We start from the raw sequence: 24,094 nt of genomic DNA on the forward strand, positions 1-24,094 counted from the left end.
TCCTTTATGCTTATGCCACACTGGTTTATCCACAAGCCTTTTGGCAGCAACAACAGGAGCCAGTCTGATATTAACAGATTACCTGGAACCCCCAGAATGTACTCCATCTTGAAGAAGCAAGTTTGAAATCCTGTTTACCTTCCAATAAGGCTGATATTCAATTTTGGAGATGTTACAAGAAATATGGTGTCAGCAGCTGAAATGAAATGTAAGGCCTTGAATAGGTCTAATTAGAAGTAATGTACCTCTATAGAAAATAAATACTTATTTGTAGGTCCTTGCAAGTTATTATTTTTTACCATAAATGGAAACGTCATTTTGAATCTTTGTTGACCCATAGTGATGGATTTATGTTTATTTACAAAATTAACTGGAGCTGATGTGGTTTACCAGAAAAATCTGGTTGAGGACACATTTTCAGATGTGCATTTACATCCAACTACTAAGTGCAACCAAAAAGTGTGTGTCAGTTGTGCATAACTGGAGTAAATATTTTTTCAGGTTTCATTCACTTGGAATCTAGGTTAGAATGCTGGATAAAATAATTTAAGAGCTGTTGGAGTACTTTGGACTGGAAAACCTTCTTTTTATTTGTACAGGAAGTATTTCTCAGTTATATGCAATGACTGAACAAAAGTAACAAAGCTGCAACACTGAGTTGAATTAAAGTGACCGGGTCATTCAGGTCCTGTTGGAGGGGTGTTTATGATGGTTTTTTAAATGTGGTTCATAAAAGAGTTCTGATTTGCATTTACAGTGAGCTTCTAAAACGGTGCCAATTATTCAGAATTAGAGTAAATATTTTTTCAGGTTTCATTCTTTTGGAACTGAGGTTAGAGCATTCAGTGAAAATATTCAATGGCATTTCTTACTAAACCGGGTACATCTGTGTGGGAGGTAGTAAGAAACGCACTAGAAACATCTGTTCAGTGTTCCAGGCAATTTTTATTTTATATGAAAAAAAAATGCCAAGCCCCTCAGCTGTAACACTGACAAAAAAACATTTGACGCTTCAAGTTTTGGCCTGTTATTTTTTTCAGCTCTAAGTAGGTACAGTAATTGCTTTCATCCATCAGCGGAATTTTTGCCCACTCTGCTAAACCAAGATTTCATGACTGGTGCTGGGGTGCGCTGGCACGGCAGTGACTACACCTGGCCATGGATGTGCATAAGCACAGGTGAGTCTGACTTTTTGCCACGTGCCAGGGAGCAGAACTGCTGAGGGGGCCACACGGGGATGCATGAGGATGCATTTGCCTGCTGGAACATCCCTCGCTGCTCCAATATCCGTTTCACGCCTTCGCAAGGGAAGGGCAGAGGGCTGGAGGGCAGGGATGTTCTGGTCCGCAATCAGCTGGCGTTTGATGTTGCAACGAGTTAAAAATTGTATGGGATTTTCAAAATTGAGTGAATTATGTTAGTGTTGAATTGGGTTGAGCCATGGCTTCTTAAAAAGTAGAAGAAAATGGATTTGGGAAAACAAAAGGGGAGAGTAAGGGAAACCTTACTAATTCATTCCCCTGTCTGTACATCTGTTCTTTGTATTATGATATCTCCTGCTCTTTGTTGTATTGCCTTTCCTTCTTCCATATTTTTACCACATCAGAATGGAAGTTAGTCAGCATAAAGCATACATAAAAATGTCAAGGAGTTTGGAAACACCAGGCTGGGTGCATCAAAGTTTATTCCAGCATACTGGAATCCTCAGTCCAGTGACGGTAACTTACAGAAGGAATGGTGATAATTTTCTGTAGAAAATAATTTTTTCATCTTTTTCTCTGCTTTCAAAAAATGAAAAAGGTTTGATTTTAACAGTTGTAAAATAATATGTAATGTTGCTATGAAGTCTAGCTAGCTGTTCCAAAGGTTTCATTCAACAAACACCACACTTCACCACGTTCACAATAAAACTTGTTAAGTGACATATCACAACTTTGGTATTTGTTATTTCGACATTACATTGATAGGACTGTCATTCATTTTTAATAGCTAATCTTATACATATTTATTGGGGTACTTTAAATCAGGATCAATAGGTAATCAAAGCTTAAGAACTTGAGCCACACAGTAGATAAAACTATTTTAGAAGCTTTTCAAACGTACTGATCTTTTAGATCATGCTGACTCAAGTCAGCATTTTCAAACTCACCTAATTTAGTCACCTGCAGTGAAATTCTGTCTCATTTGCTTTTGATTTCAGTTTTTCCATTTCGTTGTACAGGATTAAGATTTCACCTATACTCTGTATTTAGGCACTGAACTTTGTGGTCTGTTTTTTTTGACATGTCAAACCCACTTAATTCCCACTAAAGTCAGTAGATACAATATATGCTCAGCATTCCTGGCAGCTGGATTGAATTTTGGATCTAATTCTGCAGATGTTCCATGGAGATAAAGTTCTGCATCTGCCCTGAATTAGCAGGAAGGGCCAAATTCAAATGCTGACCTTTGCATATTTTAACCAACTGCTTAAAACTCAACCAATGATCATGTAGGGTTGTGGTTTTTTCCTCCTGAACTACCCTATACGCCATTCAATTTTTCTGTAACACCTCCGCCCCTTTGTTTTAAGCATTCTAACTTGGCATCTATGTCTTCAGCTTGTGTTAGCATATTACCAAGTATATTACTGCTGCTATCAAAATCACTCCAGCATATTCTGCCTTAAATTTCATGCATTCAAATTTCATTGGAATTCCTGTAATAATATAGATCAGTATATTGATATGACCAGTTGTATCTTTTATGTTATCCTATACAGAATTTTTTTTTTTCTGATGTAGACTCTCTCTATTTTAGAAATGCTCATTTTGTTTTATAGATACCAGAAATACCAAGCCTAGTCATTAGTTTTGCTGCAGGAATTCTGGAAGATGTCTACCATGACCTCTTACAATGTTAATGAAGGTGATCTCCTTATGCGTTAACAGAAATCAGACTGTGCTAGTCATACTGCCTTATCCAGGCAGGAATAGCATAAATGCCATCTTGGAGTTATGCCAATTAAATTTATATCACCTTTGCTATTTCAATATCTTGCACAGCAAATGTTGCCCATAAAACTTAGTACATAAATAAAAGCATCTGCTTTGTCTGTGACCCCTTGCAGGGTAAATGCTACCTTCTGATCAGCAAAACTGCAGATAGCCAGTTGTTTTGAGAAGTTCAGGAATAGGGACAAGCCTTATTTAGTTAGTTAGTTAGTTGTTTGTTTGTTTATTTGGTGTCAGAGAGAGATTTAGAAATATGGTGTCAAATGATAAAAAATTATCCAAATGAACACTGAGCCACATGAAGCCCTATCTTCTCTTTAATACTGTACAGTAGCTGTTTCGTTATGTTTAGAAGAATGCTTCTATTCCAGTTTTCATAACAAAGCTATATTACAGCAAACATAAGTGTTACTTCTGATAATTCTATAGATATGTTTCATCTTAGTCTGTCCATTTAAAAAAACACTGATTTTTCAATTAGATGCTTAAATATATTTGAAATCATAACAACAGAAGCCAGCCTGAAGTACAATAAAAAAAATTAAATGTCTGCTTTCAATGCATTTTTGCTACACAAACCAACAACATCAAATACTAACACTGTAAGCATATTTCTGGCACACACATGAAAATAATCACATAATGCATACCCAGATTCTTATTGGTAAACTATGCTTCTGAATGCTCTGAACAAGGGCTGTGATTCCAAGGTGCCGATAGATTCAGCTCCAGCAGCTGCAGTGGTTGCTGCCCCAGATGTCTGCCAGAGGTTACCATCCCTCTGCTGCTCCTCAGCTGCCGTGGTTCTCAGCTCACCAGATTAATCCACAGATTAACTCAACGACTAACTCGCCAACTACTAAAGAAGGGATGCCCCATGCAGCTCTCCAACCTCTGGCAGGGAAGCAGGGCAGGCAACTGGCATGAGGACTTAAAACCTCTGGCAGCCCAGGCCAGATCTATCTAGAATTGCAAATCAGAGCCCCAAGGTAAATTTCAGTCAGCTCAAATATGCCTACGACATATTAGTGCAAACCTACACTCTATGGCTTGCAGTGGCTTGAAAGGAAAAGCAAACCTTTTAAAAGTAAAGTGCAGCAAAACTGTCTATGTAGAAACTGCCGTGAGTTTTTAAGTCGATGAGTTCTGGATTAATAAAACATACTGACCGAGCCAGATTGTGACCCTCAACGTGCAGGAAAGTCTTTCCTTTTGGAAATTTCACACTCATACTTTTTTAGGGTTGATTTCTTTTTGGCCATTTTTTATTTTAATGGCCTTTTTGGGACCACTGACCAGTGGGTTGGTGTTCTTGGTTGACGGCTTTGGGGCTCCACTCCGACCACTGCGTCCTGCATTCTGGTTCTTACTGCGGGCCGTTCGCAGCTTTTGTTCTTGCAGTCTCTGTTCCCACCTCTGTGGAAATGCAGATGACAAAAAGGCTGAGTTAGGGAAGGACACAGTCATAAATAACTATGCCTTAATCAAAGCTACCCTGAACCACTGATACTAGTCGTGCTTTTAACAATTTTGTGCTCTATCCTGCCGGGCCACTGATGCCAGTATCTTATGGCTGTCTGCAGGGGGATCGTGCCCTGTGCTCTTGGGTGGGGGAATTTCCATGATACCAGTCAATGAAAATGGCAACTGCACATTTCGTGTGCTTGCTGCATTTGAGTGCACATCTCACGCCTTTTCAGAAATCCAGGGGAGCTGGCACCATGCCATCAAAGACAGGATCTGCACACCAGGACTCCTTTGCAAACCCCTTCTTTGCTATCTTACTGAATGTGCTACTTGACTGCAGAAAGCAGATTATCCTTTCACAATGTATATTTAAACACACAGCTACAAGGGAAAGTGGTATTTACTTTCTGGTTCTGCTTTTCCATGGGGTGGGGAGGGCTGGGCATGAAAGAGCTTATGTTATGGGCAGACAACAGAGATGACCACTGAAATCAGTGTTCAGAGTTGTGATGGGATGGATGTGAATAATGCACCTGCAGCTTTATTCAGCAGCATCCCTGAGAAATTTTGAAAAGCAGTTAGATCAAAGAGCCCACCAAAGACAACAGCTGTTGGATTTCCAAGCCCAAAAGTGCAGTGGCTGGAAAAGAGTTTTTTACAGTGAGGTTAAGTGGTGAGGTGGTCCAAAATATGGAGAGATCCACAACGCTGCTGCAGAGACTGCAGTCCTTCACCTCTAGGAACAGAAATACTTATTTTAAGGGAAGTGAGGTAGATAGTAGAACCTGGAAAGGGTCTCATCTCTCCCCTCTATTAATGAACTTTCTCTTCTGAAAGTCCCAAAGGCAGAGGCTTTGCCCAGTTATCAGAGCAAAAGATGTGCTCTCCAGCTTTCCTATTTAGTATCTCTGCACTGACCCTGTTGCAACACAGACTTTTGTCCTGGCTAGAGAAGAGACCAGCCATGCTGTGGTTACATTAACAGCTGTCTTCTGTGGTCCACAGACAGCTCAAAACAATCATTTTAAGTGGTAACTCAAGATAAAAGTTGGATGCAAGTCTTCAGAGATGAATGATGCGCATTAAAATAAAGCCACTGCGATACCTAGAGCTCCATACTGGCTATCTTTGTGTAGTCAGTGTCTTTATATGCATCATTATAAAACAAAAACTATCAGCAGGCATTTAGGTGCGTCCCACTCAAGCATGGTTAAACGAGGATTTAAGTTATGAAACTATTCATATCAGAGGGAATGACACGTGTATTGAGAAGCATTTTGTTTGGCAGTCATGTATCTGTTTGACAGTCTGGAAATGAATGTCCAAACAGGTTTCAAGACACAATTAGAAATGACAAAACACACTGCGTGCCAGTAACAGACCATTAAGTTGACAGCTAAGGGATTTCAAGAGTCCGAGTCATATGTCAGTATTCCCCTAAATGCCACATGGTATTATTTGCAATTGTAATGTATTTATTTTTTAAAGATTTAAAGCATGTTTTCTGTTTCACACATAGGTTTTATATGAGTAAGTGAGAAGAAAAGTGAATGATAAAAGCATCAAATACAATTTCCTACAAGAAGTTGGTCTGTAATCTAAAGGCTTCTACTGATGGATACATACATCTTTTTTCCTCATCTCTATCAATTGCCAATCAGCTCATAATTAAAATAAATATACATATATGTACTTAATGTTCTGAAACCTTTTCTGAATTCCAGAAATAACTTTCTTCTATCTCTAAAAGTGTGAGGAAGAGTCAAACATTGTCTTGATCCACACTTTCTGTCCATTTTGAAGAGGAGTTTACAAGCACGGAATGATAGCAAGTGCTATCCTGAAGCCCCAAAAAGCAGGGCCATCTGCTGCTCCTGCCTCTCAGGTCTCTATACTATAGACTCTTCCTTCCAATGTCCCCTGAAACCAGCGAGGGGATGCCAAATACTTTCAGTGGGCCTTTAGTGGGAAGTAGCTGGTGAGAAGTCTGTATCTCTGGCCTGCAATCTTTAACGCAATGAAGCGCATTTATCCAGTGCAGTGGATTTTAACTTCCTTTCTTACCTAATGTGGACTACATACTCATCTGCATTTCACCTATCTGACAGTTACGTGCCTTAGCAGTGACATGAAAGAAATTCCTCGAGTCGTTACTGTAATAAGCCAGAGTTCACACAAAGATCATCCCACCATCCTATTCAGGGCAAGTTTGCAGATAACATAGAAATAAAATTTTAGAGGTCCTAAAACACAAGGCTAAAATTTCAAATGTTCGCTTATATTTATATGTAATTATGAGGTATGAAAATGTTGAAGTGAAAATAATAATACCCAGAGGTGTTACAGATATCTGAAAGTCAAACAAATTATTCAATGCTGAAGTAGAACAAAGGTGTTTAATTTTTTGTCAAGATCATCAGCATTCTTTTCTTTAGTGGTATTTACCTTAAATCTTTTGTTTAGTTGATCCTTCCATTTTTCAACTAGACATCCATCAAGAAGCATCAACCTGAAAATTAAGAAATATATAGAAGTTATAGGTATTCTGATTTTAATTCCTGAGGTGTCATTCCAGATGATTTAACACAGACTGAGGTTGAAATGAACCAGCAGGTTCTGGTACTGGCCGTTTCTCTGTATGGGATGATAGGCAGAAAAATACTTTTCTCCATCCCTAAATGCTTTCTGATGGATTTCTAAATGCTTGTACAGATCCATCTGTACATTCTAAACTGTAAAAACAGAAAATAGTTTTCAAAAGAAATCAGATTTTACAGCCAAAACCACAGCACATGGCCAGTATTGAGAAAACATTTAGAGCCTTTTGTCCTCACCTGCAGCTGTTCTTTCTTGATCACTCTTAACAAGAAGTGATGGGTTGGATAACATCCCACGAAACTGTTTAAATGTGTATGTGCATATATTTTTACTTATGCCCTCTAGATGTTTGTGTGTGTGTTTGTGTGCAGAAGAGTAGTTTAAACTAATGTATTTTACTTCTGAACTAAAAAAACAAAGCTTGTTCACATGCACCAGTTAACACAGCTCAGCTGACAAATGGTAACACAACATCTGATCACTTACAATAGTCTCCATTTCTACCTATAAATATACCTATAAATACCTGAGGATGGTATTATCTATGTCCCACATGTAACTACTTAATGAGTGCATTAAAATCTTTAAAATTAATTTGGAAGATATATAAGCAGTGACACTTGCCTACCAATGAAATCTGGCTAGCTCCCAAATAAATAAATAAAAAAAAGTTACTATTAAATGTATATGCCTTAAACAGCTTCTAAAATAGTTTATTCTAAAGCAGTCTGATGTCAAACCTTCTAAGTCCCAACCTAGAAACTATTTTATAGCACAAGGATGCTGGAATTTTTGTATGTCCTCTACTGCTAACTAGTTAACTATTTAAACTTTTTTTTCTTCTTCCCTTTTCATTCCCTTTTTTTTTTTTTTTTTTTTTTTTTGAGATACTGGTCCTTAATATGCCCTAATATCATTTCCCTAATTCTGGAAGTTTTACTTAGGCATCAGTGTGGGCTGGAGACATCAAAACAACATTATAAATGCTCACAATTTCATACAGCACTTTGCTGGAGGGTGAGGTTTACACAGCATAGCAGGGCCCGAACTCCAGTTTCTGTGAACAGAGCTGCTGCTCATACCGCTTCAAAAAGAGTACAGAATGCTGCCACTTGCAGCTGTTAGCCACTGTGTATCCACTTTGCCCAAACATGCAAGTACTACAGCGAGTACAAGCCCTGGAGAATCAAGACCAACGTGATACACATCTCCTTTTCCTTCCGAGGGAAGATTAGAGAATTGATGCTAAGGCAATATCATGATGAAAGAAACCATAACACGGTGTACATCTGGTCCAGCTTCTGTTCAGGTCAAATTATTGAGCGAGACCCTAACGCTACTGACAGGCAATGGGTGTTTTGCCATTGGCTTCAGTGGAGATACAGCTTCCGCCCATTTTGCTTCTGGCATTTTAAAAAGCTACTGTAATTCAAAACCTTCTGTTCGCATGCCACTGAGTTCAACAGGAAACACATATAATAGTTTATGTTTCTTTTTCAAATCCGCTTTAGTACACTATATGAAATTAAAAACCTCAGTGACCTTTAAAAACCATCACAAAATATTTAGTGAATGGTGTGTTTTTCCATAGTAATGGAGAAGCAGATTGTGATCTTTCACTTTTGAAATCTCCTCTCCCTGACAGCCTCCTGAGGGTCCTCTCCAACAAAGCTCTGCAGCTCAGAGCTCCTTGATAGCAATCTCAGTCATGGTCCTTCTGCATGACTCAGGGCACGTATCCCTAAAATGGCTAATACAAGTAGAGGGCTCTAAATTAATCTTTGTGAGATACTTCCAGACCTGGAGGTGCAACATGCTGTGTAATAGTAAAATACCGTGGCTGCTAGCTCATAAAAAAAAAGTTAAGGCAATAAGGTATCAGATGGCAACTTTAAGAAACACCTATAACTTTAAGCAACTTTAAGAAGCACATACTTAAAGTATCACGGTAAAACTCACTGAAACTATGGATGTGGCCCACCAAGATCTGCACGTAGGTGTTCCATAGTCCGTACAAGCACGCATGTTCAATTAACACTCACTTCACTGTATGCAAAATCAGCCCTCGTATTTTACAAACAGCCTTACCTCTGACCCACAGCACAGAGCCACATGTATCTACCACACCACAACCTGTCCTGTCCACGTCTGTTGCTACTGGTACACTTGGGGTGCTAACGGGGATGGGATGTCCCCTTCTGCCCCAAGGACCCAGAGAGAAAAGAGATCTGTGATTCATCACTCCCTCCCCTCCAGACCAGCGTGCTGGATTTCCTTCCATGCCTGGGGCTAGGCTGACTGCCAGATGAAAGGTCTGGTAAAGTTAGTTTTGTTTTGTCTTTTAATCATGCAGCAGGACTGGCAAGCTGCTCTGAGAGTATTTACTTTTCATCTGCCATCCGGGAGCCGGAGCTCCAATGGCTGCAGCTTTGGCTGGTCCCGGTACAGCTGTGGGATGAGAAACATCTCGCTGATGGCACCGGCCCAAAGTATGGATACGCTGGCGGAGAGGGCCTGGCTCTGTCTCCAGCAGCTCTGCGGACAGACGTGCATCATCTCCCGTCCCCTGCCCTGGGGATGGTGAGGCAGAACTATGCCTTCCCCGTGGTACTGCCGGCACAGACCATCACCTACAGACACCGTTGGGCTTGTAGCACATGAAGCAGCCCATACCTCTGAAAAATACTATGGAAAGCGGCCCTGGAAAAACACTCCCAAACAGCTGGAGATGCCTGAACAGCTGCACGACGCATTAAGCAACATGCTGTCAGCACCTAATGCCACCAGGGTTTACGCTGCATGTGTGAGCCAGGTTTTGTGACCACCGCACTGTGGCTCAGAGCTGAGGCTGATCAAGTGGAAAAAGTTAACTGCCAAGGTAATTAAAACATGTATGTGTGAGTTATCCTAAGAAAAACTATCAGCAAAACGCGCTCGTGATGAGGAAGGGAGCTTTGCTGGCCCTCCTTCCCATCTATCACAGCTAGCTCTAACACTTTTCTCTACCACATCACCAGTGCTCACCTTGAGCGCCATTCATAGCACATGATGAGGACATCCTGCTTCGGCTGAAGAGGTGGACACTGGCAGGAGGAATTTGTAAGAAGAGGCACTTGAGACAGAGGAATTGCTGTCGAAGACTTGAGTATGTCTTTGACTTCAACCACAGTCGTTATCTCGTTGCAGTTCCCTCTTTCTATGCTTTTTACTTTAGCGTGGATGACTGCAAATCAAAAAGTAGAGGCGTGAGAACAATGAAATTTAAACACATCTCAAAATTAAATAAAAGGTATTAAATTGCAAGCTGTTGTTTCGGCTGTGAAACTAGAACTACTCCTTCACGTGTGGGCACCTAGAGTGGCTTAGAGTAACAGAGGCCTGATCCCGATTTGGTTTTCAGTAGGACTGTTGACAACTGCAAAATTAAACATGTGCTTAAACCTTTGCCAGATCAGACCAAGTGATCTCGCCTGGAATCACACACGCAAACAGCTCCTTTGACTCAGACTTAAACAACACCTCGCATAAATCGGACCTGTTCTATAGCTACACCTGGCTATTTCCAATTAAACAATGAATAATTTACCTCACAGTCAGTTAGCGTGAACTCAGTCTTTTCAATAATAACATAATTTCCCTTAGGTTGCATCCAGGAACTAAAGACTTCTTAAGAAAGAAAGGAAGGTTTTCAACAAGTAGTAAAAAACTAAGAGGCTTAGGATTGTGATTTACTCTGTCTGTATTTTTTTTTCATCTTTTGCCTTTGGATTATCCATCAATAGTAAGATCCTCATATAAAACGGACTCTGAAACAAGTTCTTCTGACTCTGAATACACAGACATTCATGTTTTTACCTTTTATTGAGGAAAACTGCATGTCTGCATGGATGCAAGAAGGTGAAACTGTGTAGATTGCTCTGAGGATGATCCCTGGCTAACCTTGTACCTGCAAACCCTGGCAGTACCCGGACCACTGCAGCATTTCACCCCTTCTCTCTTGTGAGAGGATCAGAGAGCTGAAGCGCAATTTTTACATGAAGGATTTTGTCTCTAGGAAATACTGAAATAGGAAGGGGTTCTATTATCTCAAAATTCTTCAGTGATAGAAGCATGAGAAGTGTATGTACTACAGGGTGATCAGCCTGCATCGATGCTGCCCTTGGCAGCCACCAGGTCAAAAGCCTTCGAATGGATCTCCTAATGTTTGGAATAAACTTCCTATGTAGAAAACAGGAGATGAGCAGTTTCATGTGGTAGCTTTATCAGGACATGTGTAACAGCCACAAAGCACATGAGGGATTTCAGTTTTGGAGACTCACAATCCATTTTCAAATCTGATTGAAATCAAGTTCTGATCACCTATAAATACAGTTTGGATCTATATATTATTTTAACGGATTTCAGAAAAAAATTGAATTTTATTTGCAACTTGTTCCGCCTTGACTTGTCTCTCAATTCACTTTCCATATGAGCATGCCTATTCATTTCAGCGGAGGCTAAATAAAAACCCACCTCTCAGAAACAAAATCTTGATTTCACAAATTCAACTGAATTACATTTCGGACCCCAACCTACAACTTTTATTCAACCAACACTCCCACTGAAGTCACCGGAACCAGAACGTGTATGGCTAACACCTGTATTTCATTTCAGAATAGTAATATTATATTACTGATTATATACTGATTATTTATATTTCAGACAACTGTGGAAGATCGTTGTCCCACCTGGACATATCACTATGTTGTACTGAGATGGATTAAGGAATTATATAAAAAGAATATATGACATAAAGGCACCAAAATGCCACGACAAAAAAAGTGTATAGACGTTCAGCTCGATTATTCCCACCAAACTGGGGTTTGAATTTTGTTTCCTTATACTAACAAAGAAGCAAAAAACTACAAACTTACTTTCATTTCATATCAGACAAATAGGAATCAAATGGATACAATAACCCTATTGTGTAAGAACTGAATAAATCCCTTGAAGAAACAACTGTCACCTGAGAAAAAGCCTATAAAGTGCAAAAGCCCATGACACTGCCCGTTAAATTCATAGTTAATAGGGGTTTTCTATTGACATTACAGACATTTAATCTGATATTTTTCTAAGCTTAGAGTTATTCCTTACTCCCAGCATCCGAAAACCCGGGCAGGGGGGAGCCAAGGGGCAAGCCGGGTGAATATTTACTTGTATCGCCAATATGTCATGCAACATACGATAAAACTACCGGCCAACTCCAGTTGGATGGTGCAAATTGTCACTGAATTCAATTAATCTCTGACAATTCTGCACCAGATGAAACTCTGGCTAGTAAGTAATAGAATATAATGAATTTCTAAGCAACGACTTTTTATCTCGCTTCAGCTTTGTTCACATTTACAAGTTCTATTTAGGCGATAAACCTCTGTTTATTCCATCTGCTGGATGAAGACAGGAGCTGACCAAGCAGCGCATGGTCACGCTCGCATGCGACCTAACTGCACTTAGAAGAGTGACCTTTCCACACACCCCTTCTGCCGAGCGACCCGCTGATGCCGGTGCACATCACCGACGTTTCGCTGCTTTTATCAGAAACACTCCACCGTCTGCGCAATGACTACTGCTGCCTGCGCAGGGTGGTGCCTGCGAGTGGTGGGTTTTGGAAGAGGACGGTTAGGTGTCCTCGGGCAAAAACGCACTTGGGAAGCTGCGGCGGAGCCCTGTCCTCACACCGCACTCGCCGGATGGGGCCTGGTGTGGGTGCAGCACCCACACGGAGCTGCCTAACTCACGGGGGGCACAGAGAGGGGTGGGACGGGCAAAGCGAAGCATTTTCACCCCATGCACTTACTGTAGCTGTAGTTCTTGGCCAGGTAGGTTGACAGCGTAGGCTTTGTCTTTTTGCACCTGCATCGCTCTTCGAAGGAAGAGAAGGGGAAACGGTTGAGGGGTGTCAGAGGGGGCCTGGCTCCGGGGAAGGGGAGGTGGGAGGGTGGGGGCGAGGCTCACCCTGGCCGCGGCTCTTGCAGTCGGGCTCCGGGAGTCTCTCCGGCACCAGCACGCCCTGTGTGAAGTCCGTCCACTTCACATCTGCAAACAGAGGCGCGGCGGGGAAGGAAAGCTGTTGGGGAGAGTGTCCCGGAGCAGGGGGGTGGGGGTCCCGCAGCCCCCCGCCCGGGGCGCCCCGCGGGGGTAGCGGGGGTCCGCCCTACCGCCGCCCCCGCCGCGCTCACCCTCCGGCAGGTCGGTGACGATGGCCTCGGGGGAGATGCAGACGCCGCGGTCGTAGACGGGGAGGTCGTCGCAGGCGAGGCTCTCGGGCCAGCTGTGGTTGTAGCGGCGCATGATGGGCTCGCAGCCGTCGCGGGCGCGCTGGCAGACGGAGCGGCAGGGCTTGATGGGGTCGTAGAGGAACTCCAGGGTGCAGATGGGGGCGTACATGGCGCAGAGGAAGAAGGGGAGGACCGGGCTGCAGCCGGTGCCCACCAGCTCCTCGTACTGCTCGATGGCGAGGACGGCGTTTTCCTGGGTGCTGTGGTGGAGGTGGTTGGGCATGCGGGTGATGTTCCAGGGCATGGGGCGGCACATGGGGATGCGCACCGCCTCGCACGGCGCGCCCTGCGCCCGCGGGCTCACCCGCAGCCACAGGGACACCGCCACCAAGGCGCGCAGCATCCTCCTCCTCCACCTCCTCCTCCTCCTTCTCCTCCTCCTCCTTCTTCTTCTCCTTCTCCTCCTCCTCCTCCTGCTTCTTCTCGTCCGCCGCCGCCCGCCGCCGCCCCGCAGTCAAGTCGCGGGAGCCGCCGCGCCGACAGCCATGGACATCGCGGGACCGCATTTATACCGGTGGCACGAGTGACGTGGGGCCGATCGCGCTCCCTTGGCAGCACCGCTCCGCCGGGGGGGGGGGGGAGTGGGGAGGGGGGAGAGGTGGGGGGGGGGGGTGTGCGCGCGCGTGTGTGTGCGCGCGTGTGCGTTGTTTTGCTGTGCAGGCACTCTGACATCACCTCCACCCCGTTTAATCCCCCGGCGACATCACTGCGTCTCTCGTCCCCGGCTCCAGCTCCGTTTCAGTTTTCATCCGTGTCATAAATTCTTTCAGGTGGAAGGGGAGGGGAAGGGGGGAGCGAACCCCAACCACACGCATCTGCCGCGGGGCTGCGCGCTCCGGCGCGGGGAGCGGGGAGGAGGAGGCGGGGGGAACGCGGGAGCCGCGGCCGTGAGCCCCCCTCCTGCGGGGCTGAGCTTTTACGCCGCCTTTTCCCAAGGGACACAGAGCAGAAACTTTTTGCGGGGGGAGCAGAAACTTTTGGGGGAGCTCTCGCGGCTGTTCCCGTCCCCTCCGAGGGGTTGCAGAGTTCCCTCCGTGAGCTGGGCGCGGGCGGGGAAGCCGCGCTTTGCTCGGTTTGCTCGGGAGGGGGGAAGCGGCGGGGCCGGGGCAGCGTGGGGCCGGCGTGGGGCTGCTCTGCAGGCAGTCTGTCCCCCGCCGCGTTCCCCCCACCTCTGTCCCCCCACAGTCGCATCTGCAAGTGGGTGGGAGACGGGATTTCAGGCTTTCTCCAAGATGTTGTTCTTAAATTTATTTTTCTTTCCGTGTTGCTCCATGGCCACACACCCTTGACACAGCGGAGCGGCATGCCCACGCGGGAGCAAGGGACTCCCTCCCACCTCAGTCAGTGTGCACGGAAAAGACCTATGGGCCCTTCCTCCGCTGGGGACAAATGCTGCACCCCAGTCTTTCACGGGCTCGCTGAGAAAACAGTATTAACTCAGTGGCAGGTTATTGCAGCGGCCTGGGAGAGCCCCAGCGCGGCTCAGAGTGAGCAGCTCCGGGGCCCGCCCGGGCCACGTACCGCGGCGCCACCCGTGTTTCCCCTCGTGGATCCGGCAGGGCTCAGGCCTGGGTGCTGCAGAGCGTCCGTGGGGCAGAGGCTTCTCCCCTCCCTTGCGTGAAAGGAAAGCTCATCCAGAGCGGGCAGTGAGCAACGGCTGAGAAACCGGAGAGGGCAGAGGGAGATGAGGGTATGCGCGTGCTTGGCGACATTGTCCGTGGGGAGCCACTGGTGAGGAAAACGTGAGTTTCTCCCTCGACAGCAACATTAAAGCAGCTTCGCCTCCTCCTGTTGGTGTACCCCCTCCCTCCCAAAGCTCACACAGGCTGCCCAGAAGCACCCCAAGGCTGGGGCCTTGCAGGTGCTCCCCTGGCATCACCCCTCGTGGGCACACCCAGGACCAGCAAACCCTCCCGGCCCCGGGCGCAAGGAGGGAGGCATGGCGGGGGGGGGGGCGAGGGTCCCCGTCTCCCGTCGCCCCCCTGCCTCCCGCTCTCCCAGCCCGCTTGCATCCAGCAGCTCCAGCAGAAACCGCCTCTCCCCGCTGAGGTGATGCGGGTTTGGAGGCGGGCCGCCCCCGCCCCCCCGGCGCAGGCCTGCCCGCCCGTCCGTCCGTCCGTCCGTCCGCCCGCCCGCCCGCCCGCCTGCCTGCGCGCCGTGCGGGGCGGGCGTGCGCGGAGCGGGACGCGGAGCATGGCGCGGCCGGCGGGCGGGCTGGGGCTGCTGCCGCGGCTGCGGCTGCTGCTGCTGGGCGGCCTCCTGCTGCGGGGCGGCGGGGCGGCGGCGGCGTGGGCCGAGCCGTGCCAGGCGCCGCGGCAGTGGGAAGGGCGCACCGTGACCTACGAGCACGGCACCGGCCGCAACACGAGGGCCGCCGTCTCCTACGACGGCCCCAACCAGCGCCTCCGCATCCTGGAGGAGAGGAAGGCGCTCATCCCCTGCAAGAAGTAGGTGGCGGCGGCGGGACCCCCGCGGCGGGGCCGGGCCCCGGGCGGGGCGGGGATGGTGGGCGCAGAGCCCGGAGGCGCCTCCCGGGGGGGTGGGGGGGGGTGGGGGGCGTGGGGTGTGGGTCGATGCGGGGGTGCTGGGGGGTCCCCTCCCTCGGTCCCCCGCCTTGTGGGGCGGCACCTCCCCTGCCTGAGACGGGGTGGGGGTGGCGGCTGCGGGGGGAGGCTGCTGGGAATGAGCGGCAGGAGGAAACCTGTCGCCGACATGACTTACACCCATGCTCCGTGTATATATATGTATATATAGTGAGAGATTTATGATGAACAGTGCCTTCGGAGACATGCCTCACTCCCAGCTGTTTAGTTTTTTTAAATGGAATGGGAAGTGGCTGCAAAAATACAGCCCTAAATATGAGGCATAACGGGTATAATGAGGTATAATGAAGAGATTATACTCAAACATGGGAATAAGGTCACGGGGGGGTGGGGGAGTAAGGGGGGTTTCTAGCCCAGTAATTTGCTGACAAGTTTGAGTCACGTTTTACAAGTTCTCTGCTCATTCTCGGTTCCTGCAAGTGCTAAGTCAGTGCCGGGTGCCAGGATGCATCTGTTACCTGTGGTGCAGTGTGCTTATTCACACTGCACAGGTTGCCCAGCCCCAGAGGACTTCCCTGTTCTTAATTTATACAGTATGCATCTGTTAAGACCATAACTAACTCCACAAAATCCCTGAGTCATTGTGCATTTCTTGACTTGCTGAAAAATAATTGCAGAAAAAGGCTGAGTGAAGAAGAGCCTCATTTTTTCTTCTCAACCTGCCGAGCTCAGGGCCCTGACAGGCTGGGTGGAGGAAACAATCAGTCCAGACAGGCCTTCCTGGGTGAGGTGTTTCTGGGTGCCGAGCATCACTAACTCTCAGACACTGTGTCAAGATGTACCTGCCAGTGTGAGGGTAGCCAGTCTGCCTGTACCTCCGCCTCTTCCACCTAAAAATTGTTCAAATAATAGTGCATCAGTCCTGGGGATGTATAAGCCAAGGTGAAGACCAGCCGAGAAATGCTGTATCATCCAAACTAAATGGTCTCTGCTATTGGAAGATCAATATTCCTTTTTGCTCCTGGCTTTTTTTCCTGACAATGATTAATTTCTTACCAATATCACATAGTCATTCTTTTAATCTCACCAAAGTGTTTGCTCTTCCTGGCCCTTTCTCTGACAGTCCCAAAACACTCTTAAAACTGTTTTATGAGTTTCATTTTCAAGCTTAGCTTTCCCTCATTGTGAGCTTTTTTCTTTATTACCATTTTCATATAGGAGCCATATGAAGAATGTTTAAAGGCAACATGTAGAGTTGTTTGTTGGTGGCCTGCTAACATACAGCATAGAGTCTGACACTGGCTGTGCTCATACTCTCCTTTTAGAAGTCCTAGGTTGACCTTCATGTTTGACAAGCATAAGGCTGCGCTACAGAGTCTGAGGCAAGCCTTTTCTAGCTTCTAAGTTGTACTGAGCGCATTTCTTGAAGCTTATGTTTATTTTATTTGAAAACTTTAAGATTGAATAATTATTCTACATTTTCTACTCTGGGCCAGATTTTGGCTTTTGCCAAGATTTGCTCTTTTTACATTTTTGATAAATATTTGCTCTGGACGCAGTTTCGTCTGGGCTGATAGGGCTAGCAAGGGGCAGAGTGCAAGTAGGTGCACTTGAAGCATTTCTCTGTTGGTTTTTCCTGTATTAGTTTTCTGTTGTAGACCATCTCTGACCTCAGGGCTCCGTGCTGTTTCCAGGCTGACCATATTTTCTGCCATGCAAAACTGGAGGGTGGTTTTGTTATGTGCACAACTAGTGTCTGCTAAGGGCGTGACCCGGCTTCCATTGAAGTCAACGGAAAAACTCCCATTGATTTCAATGTGTTGGATCGGGTCTGGAGTTGTGATCACAACTTCATTTCACTGTGGACACAGTGAGTCATAAACTGAAGCCTTCAGAAGTTAGAGGCAAGGGGATTTATCCTGTCTTTTGAAAAATAACCTCTCCCTCACCCCGCTTGGACGTTGGCAAGAAAAGGGTCATTACACCAAGGCAGTGACTACAAAAGCAACAAGAAAAATAGTGCTGTCCTGGTCTCTAAGGAGATTTCAGTCTAAATTTTCACAAACAGACATATTTTGCTGCTATCAGATGTACCTTACATGCAGCAATCAGGGTTGGCCAACAACCAAATTTTTATACAAAGTATTTTCTGAAGCTTGCGAATGTGGACCTTAACCAGACACAGCCCTGTTTAAGTTAGTTGACTGAGGTTAATCAGGGACACAAAGATCTATCTGCCTGTGGAATGGCTTGCAGGCTTATAACCACAGGAAAACCTGAAACGTACATTTTTTATTGTAGATATATGTTTCCAATTCATGTAATTTGCTATGTGGTATTTTCATACCTACATCAACCCAGTGTTTTAAGTAAAATCCTGAAAATTAACCATAAGGTAAATATCCCATTGCTGCATCATTAACATCGCGTCTTTGCTCACCAGTCATTGCAAGAGGACCCGAGATGCAGCGACTGTGTTGGTAAAGGCTGCCCACTCCCCGTCGGCCAGCTGCTGCACTGTCACCTGCCGCCTGGGCACACACCTCGCTTGCTGTACGACCGAGTGGAGCCAGTTCGTTAAAGCTAGGCATTGATGGTTGTTTCAGCCAGCTTGCTGGGTGCGTGTTTCTCTGGGTCACACAGTTGACTGCCTGCACTCCAGCTGAGAGTGTGAAAACTACCAGTGGTGATCCTGGGCTGAGCTTTTTAGAGGAGAGCCTATTCCAGCTGCATTCATTACTAACCTTTCTTTTTTTGCGTCTTCTACAGCCCCAGCCTTAGCTACACTCTGCATCTTGTGTTTTCTCCAGTGTGGCTTGCCCGGCTGCTTCTTTCCCCTTCAGAATCAAAATTTTGGGGGTAGACAGGGAGGGCAGAGACAGTCTTCTCTTTTTGTTTCACATAGCGCTCAGCTGATACCTGGAGAAAAGAAAACAGAGGTTTTTATCGAGTAGATTTTGCCATTTCCCGTGTGGAAGAGGTCATGCCAGTAGGGTTGTTATATCACGTGAAAGGAGAGCACTTGAAACGGTTCCCTAGAGCTCTCGAGGCTGAGCTGTGTCACGTTACCTGTTAAACTCAGGATGTGTTTTTTAATCCGTTACTGCCTACTAACATGGAGTTACTGCCTTTTGTGCTCTCTGTATATTAATCCTTCCTCCCTCTTGTTCAACCCTCAGGACACTTCACGAAATAGGTAACAGTCATCAGCACGGTTTTTGCTGTTGGGGCAGAATTGTTTCATTTGATTTGAATATGACATCACTGCAAACTGGTGAGAAATCCTGGCACTTCAAAGGTCTAAATCAAAAATCCTACTGATGCACTGTGGCCAGAACTGCATCACTGTTCATTTTCTTGGAGAAACAGAGCAAGAAGTGTACTGCCTGCCACTGCTGAAGCCACTCAACAGGCTTTGATGCTCAATTATGAAGGAAGAAGAGTGTGAAGAGGGGAGCAGAGCAGAAATCACACCGGTGGTGTTTGAGGGCTGGGGTGTTACTTATCACATGCCCTATTCATAGAGTTTCACCCTTATCTTCTGTACTATTTTTCACACAGTGATTTTCAGGGGAGGCCCAGTAACAGTTTGTCCTATGAGAAATGCGATGGTGGGAAGAAAAAAATTTCCATGCAGTCAGGGAAGTCAGTAGGAGGAAAAAAATTAATTTCTCTCTTCTCTGAGTGCATTTTAACAGTATCCTCTGTGGGCCATTATACAGTGTGCGGCACATTGGGATGCCTATGTATTTGAGACTGCTGGGTTACTGTCTATAAAACCATAACTGCAGAGCTGAAAAACAAGCTGGAGGTACCATATCAGTGTTCATTTAAAAACAGAACTGCCGGTTGGTAATTTCTTTAGTTTCAGTTGTATTTGCAAAAGACAGGCGCAGTTACGGGCAGGACTAACTCCTTCACTTGGCAACAAAAACTGCGAGTACAATAGAGGAGCAACAAAGCTGTGTTTAGAGAAATACATCTGTTGCTCCGGCAGGCTGTTTGCATGCATGTGTCAATCCCTGTCCTTGACTGAAGAGAAGCAGCATATGGTCAGGTGCAAATATATCAGCATTCATCTGGAGAAGAGGTGATGACTTTTCAAAATAAACAGAGTGTGGGCACACGTGTCTGACTTATCTCAACTACTTCTTAGTTGTTTTAGGATGTGTGATTGTAAAGGAAAAAACAGCGGTGTCTGACCTATTAAAATCATATAATCCATCCGTTCTGTGGTCATTCTGGTGACTCAACAGGCTAAGTATTGAGCTACCCTGAGCAAATTTGTTTCCCAGACTTGGTTTTGGGAGTGGTTTCTGCAGCTTAACGTTTAGGGGAATGAACGATGGTCACGGGTAAAATTTTCAGAATTGGCCAAGTTACTCAGGAACCCAAGCCCCATTTTTTAAGATTATGATGTAGAGTGTGCAAACTTCTGAGACCCTTAATTTGCAGTGAAACATAGAATTGAATTTTCAGCATTTTCTCTAAATCTAATGCGAACTCTGGGGATCTAAAATTCTTCATAAGCTGCTGTGTATATAAGTCACTTTGGAGAATAAGAACTAAGGGAAGGTACTCAAACCTCCTGCATTTACTTTCCTCCCATAGGTGCCAAGTTCTTTCAAGTGTCTGCTGCTGGTAACGACCGTGAGTTTTGAAAGGTGGCACTGGAAAGCTGCTGTGATGGATGCAGGCTGGCAGTCAGATGCTAGGCATGCCTGCCTGAAGCATGCAGCAGTTGTTCTAGTGAGAAGTGCTTGCTTTTGGGGTATGGAGGGTTAGCCTCAACTTCTGCATTTCCATCATAAGCTGATCTACAAGTTGGTTTACTGAGTCCCTCAGTGATGCTCCCTGCCAAGGTGGCCAGTTCCTTGGAGAAGAGCACTGTACAAGGAGAGAGCTGTGGTCCATGAGGGCTGCGTGGAGGATCATCTTGTCTTGCCTGGACTGTTCATTCTGTTTGCTTCTGCCTACAAGAGGCAACAGCCATTTCCCTTTCCAAGTTCTTGATCTTGTTGGAGGTCAGCCAGGCTATACAGTTCAGGGAGGCAGCGAAGCTAAGTTGTTACAGGTTGGCTGGGTGGGAAAAGATGAAAACGCCGCTCAGGGGAGATGATTGAAAGTTTTCAGCCATCAGGCTGCAGCACTAACAAGCAAGTGGACTCTTATCAGAGGAAACTGGAAACTGTTGACTTAGCAATGCTTTTGCTGTCTTGTGTTTTTTGTTTTTGATAACTTCCGTGGACAGCAGCATCTTTGTCAGAGTTGGGGGGGAGGGGGAAGAAAATAAAAAACAACTGAGTATGGATAAAGCAGATCCATTGCTTTGAGGTGCCGTATGCTGTTTAGTGTAGCGTTCTCAAAACCCTTGTTTATGCTAAGTACTCTGGAGACATTTCATATGCTATTGAAACACAGCACCCACCCAAACTGCAAAAAGAAACCTGGCTCTTAAGTTTGAAAGAGCAAGATCCAGAAAACCCTTTAAGGCTGGAGAGGAAATGTAGATAAGCAATGTCCAGGGACCCCAGATTGATAATTTGCTGGAGTGCTGGTTGGTGTGCTTAGAAGCTGCTGTCAGACGCTCAATGGGGTCATTACTATCACATCAGTTATAGATATTGTTGACTGAATGTTCTTAAAAAAATAGAAGTTCCCATCAAGAAGTTTTGTTTTTCTAAATAACATTGTTAAATGATAGCCACTGGCACCGTATTGCTGTTGATACTAGCAGATATTGGCTTAAGCCTTTTATCCATCTGAACCCTCTAAATTTAGGGGAATGCTTCCTCTCTTTTATCATCTCTTCCCTGTATATTTGAACTCTTTGGAATAACGTGTGTTTGCTTGGAAACTTATGGCTCATTTTGTACTTTGGACATTACAGTAAAAACTTAAAGCAAAACCAGGACTGTGCTGAAGGTGTAATATGCCTACATTTCTGTAACGCAGACCAGAGGACCAGTGTTTTCAGAACATACTGTCATTTTTATTCAGGGATTTTTGTTTTACGCTTCTTTTTTGGTAGAGCCTTAGAGTAGAGATGAATAGAGAGAGATATTCAAGTTCATAATTTGTTCTGTGCTCTCAGACAGCACACAGACAGTCAAGGGTGACACGACTGCACAGCTAAACAAACACAATGAAAGAAATCTTTATATTCATGATCTTAATTTGGGCTCCATTCAGCTTGAGCCCTGATGTAACTCCAATGGCAAAACTGGCAACATCACACCTATTCTCACAGGACCAAATGCCATTTGTCTGAAAAAATATCTCCTCTGAAGGATAAACCATAATCTTCTCATTTAGGGCTGATCTTGCACTGCTGTGAGCTGAGAAAAAACCTGACTGTACATTGCTTTCAGAGAAATCTGAGGGATAAAAGCATCCAAAGGACACTTTACCAGTTGATGCATTAGTCCTTCAATTGTAATCTGTTTAAGTTAAGGACTCAGGTCTCCTTAATGTAAAAGGACCAGTAATTTAATGCACTTTTAGGTATTCAAGAGAGCATTTATTAAAATGCCTCCAGAAATTAGTCTGTTCGTGTAGTTAGTACACGCACTATAACTCTATCATAGTCTTTCCTATCTGTAGGCTCTCCATATATTCCTATCCCAGTTTGGTTCACTGCAGTTACAGTCCCTGACACAATAGGGTGGTTGAGGGCACGGTCTCTTCCCAATGGTGCGTATCTATCCATTTTCTTGTCACGGCTGTAGCTGTCCCTGGGCTGAGCGGTGGGTGCATGACAGGGCTCCCTTTGTGGCAGGGTGAGGGAATATGCTCCAGTATTGTCCCAGCAGCCGGAGTGTGGCTGTGGCGTGTTCCCAGGAGTAGTATTTAGGAGGTACTACTGCATCCTGGAATTTGGAGAGCGCTAAGGTCAGGGGACCCACTGAATTGTTCAGTCCCACAGTTTATCTTCCATATGCAGTTGGACTGTATTTTCCTTGATATGCCAGAAAGAGAAGGGTTTTGAATATGATGGCTGCATATGTTACAGTTGAGAACTTACTGAAAATCTGAAGAGTTTGGGTTAACAAGCAAAAGATTTTTCCCTTGCTTTTGCTTACTTTTGTAACCCAGGGCTGCAAACTTAGTGAAGTCAATGAGAATTTTGCCTTTGGCACAAGCATCACATCCCAGGACTTTATGCTAGATGCACATTTGTAACATATGTGGGAGGTACGTACAAGAAATACATTTCTCCATTTCCAATTCAAACTCAGCCTCAATTCCTGAGGTTGGTCCATGCTGCCAAAACTGAAACCATCATTCAGCCTCTAGCCTTATTGATGACAGCAATGGTATAGCTGTGGTGGACAACTTTCAATATTGTGTCATTTGAGTGGAATTGGAAGATGTAGTGATAAAACCTGTGCCTCTGAATCTGGTCCACACTCTGCCTCTGCCAGCACTTCTAAGGATGAATTTTGGTAGGCAGTTGCCAGTTAGAGGAGAGGAAGTGTTCAGGGAAGGAGGCAGGATGTTTTAATTATAAGAACAGAAACTTTTTTTTTTCACCTTCCCTGCATTTCATTTTGCAGTCTGTTTATTCACTAATGTACTTAATTTTTGTGCTACTGTTGTTCATTGGTTAGTATTGCTATTGATTTGTTCATGTGACAAGAGAATTTATGTATAAGTTTATTATTTTTTACTTCAGAGGATGCTCTTGTGCTTTTTCCTGTCAGAGGTCATCCTGCTCTGGAAGTTTTCTTCTCCAGCTAGAAAACTGATTCTTTTTGTGTATCAACAGGCTTGTCCCTTTATTAACTGGGTGGGACAAGCTTTCAACTGGATGACATTTTCATAGACAAGTGAAGTCAGTGAAATGGTACTGATTTATGCCTTTATCTATACGCGAGGTTGTTAGCTGATGCAGAATTGAAAGGTAGGGTTCAAATATCCTTCTATCCTCTCCATTTTGCGATGAACTGATGGCTAAATTTGACATGATTAGGTGTCAGTCCAGGAAAGGACAATGTCATAGCAAATAATGCTGAGTTATTCAGAAGAAACATAAATACACTCCTCTGTCACATAACATGGGAGAAGGTTAAATTTAAAGGAGCTTTGCAGAAGAAGAATGCTTTCCACAGTGGCTAGATGTTGTAAAGAGGTAAGAGTAGGAATAAGAGGCATAAATAAATGTGTAAGATTAGAA

General features: G+C 45.1%; 2 protein-coding genes across 3 annotated transcripts in view; one reads left to right on the top strand and one right to left on the bottom strand.

Annotated features, from left to right (window-relative positions):
* Positions 1–712: 712 nt before the first annotated feature.
* Positions 713–13,760, bottom strand: SFRP4 (secreted frizzled related protein 4). The gene is made up of 6 exons (XM_064443953.1): positions 13,277–13,760; positions 13,053–13,133; positions 12,895–12,960; positions 10,083–10,281; positions 6,906–6,969; positions 713–4,409 (listed from the first exon to the last, which is right to left on the bottom strand). Exons 1-6 carry the CDS (start codon positions 13,716–13,718, stop codon positions 4,221–4,223), a joined length of 1,041 nt encoding a protein of 346 aa, XP_064300023.1. The 5' UTR covers positions 13,719–13,760; the 3' UTR covers positions 713–4,220.
* A 1,763-nt stretch (positions 13,761–15,523) lies between these two features.
* EPDR1 (ependymin related 1) overlaps positions 15,524–24,094 on the top strand; it is a 33,621-nt gene continuing 25,050 nt past the window's right edge. For both annotated transcript variants that reach the window (XM_064443954.1, XM_064443955.1), the window contains exon 1: positions 15,524–15,822. In XM_064443954.1, coding sequence (XP_064300024.1) covers positions 15,569–15,822 — 254 coding nt within the window. In that variant the 5' untranslated portion in view covers positions 15,524–15,568. The remainder of the gene's footprint in view (positions 15,823–24,094) is intronic.

The sequence above is a fragment of the Phalacrocorax carbo genome, chromosome 2 (assembly GCF_963921805.1).
Source record: "Phalacrocorax carbo chromosome 2, bPhaCar2.1, whole genome shotgun sequence".
Lineage (NCBI taxonomy): Eukaryota > Metazoa > Chordata > Aves > Suliformes > Phalacrocoracidae > Phalacrocorax > Phalacrocorax carbo.

Coding starts and splice junctions, on each gene's coding strand:
- SFRP4 (XM_064443953.1), bottom strand. CDS start 13,718: ATGCTGCGCGCCTTGGTGGCGGTGTCCCTGTGGCTGCGGGTGAGCCCG. Junction 13,134..13,276: donor CGTCACCGACCTGCCGGAGG/GTGAGCGCGGCG, acceptor CTCTGTTTGCAG/ATGTGAAGTGGACGGACTTC. Junction 6,970..10,082: donor TGCTATGAATGGCGCTCAAG/GTGAGCACTGGT, acceptor CTTAATTTTCAG/GTTGATGCTTCTTGATGGAT.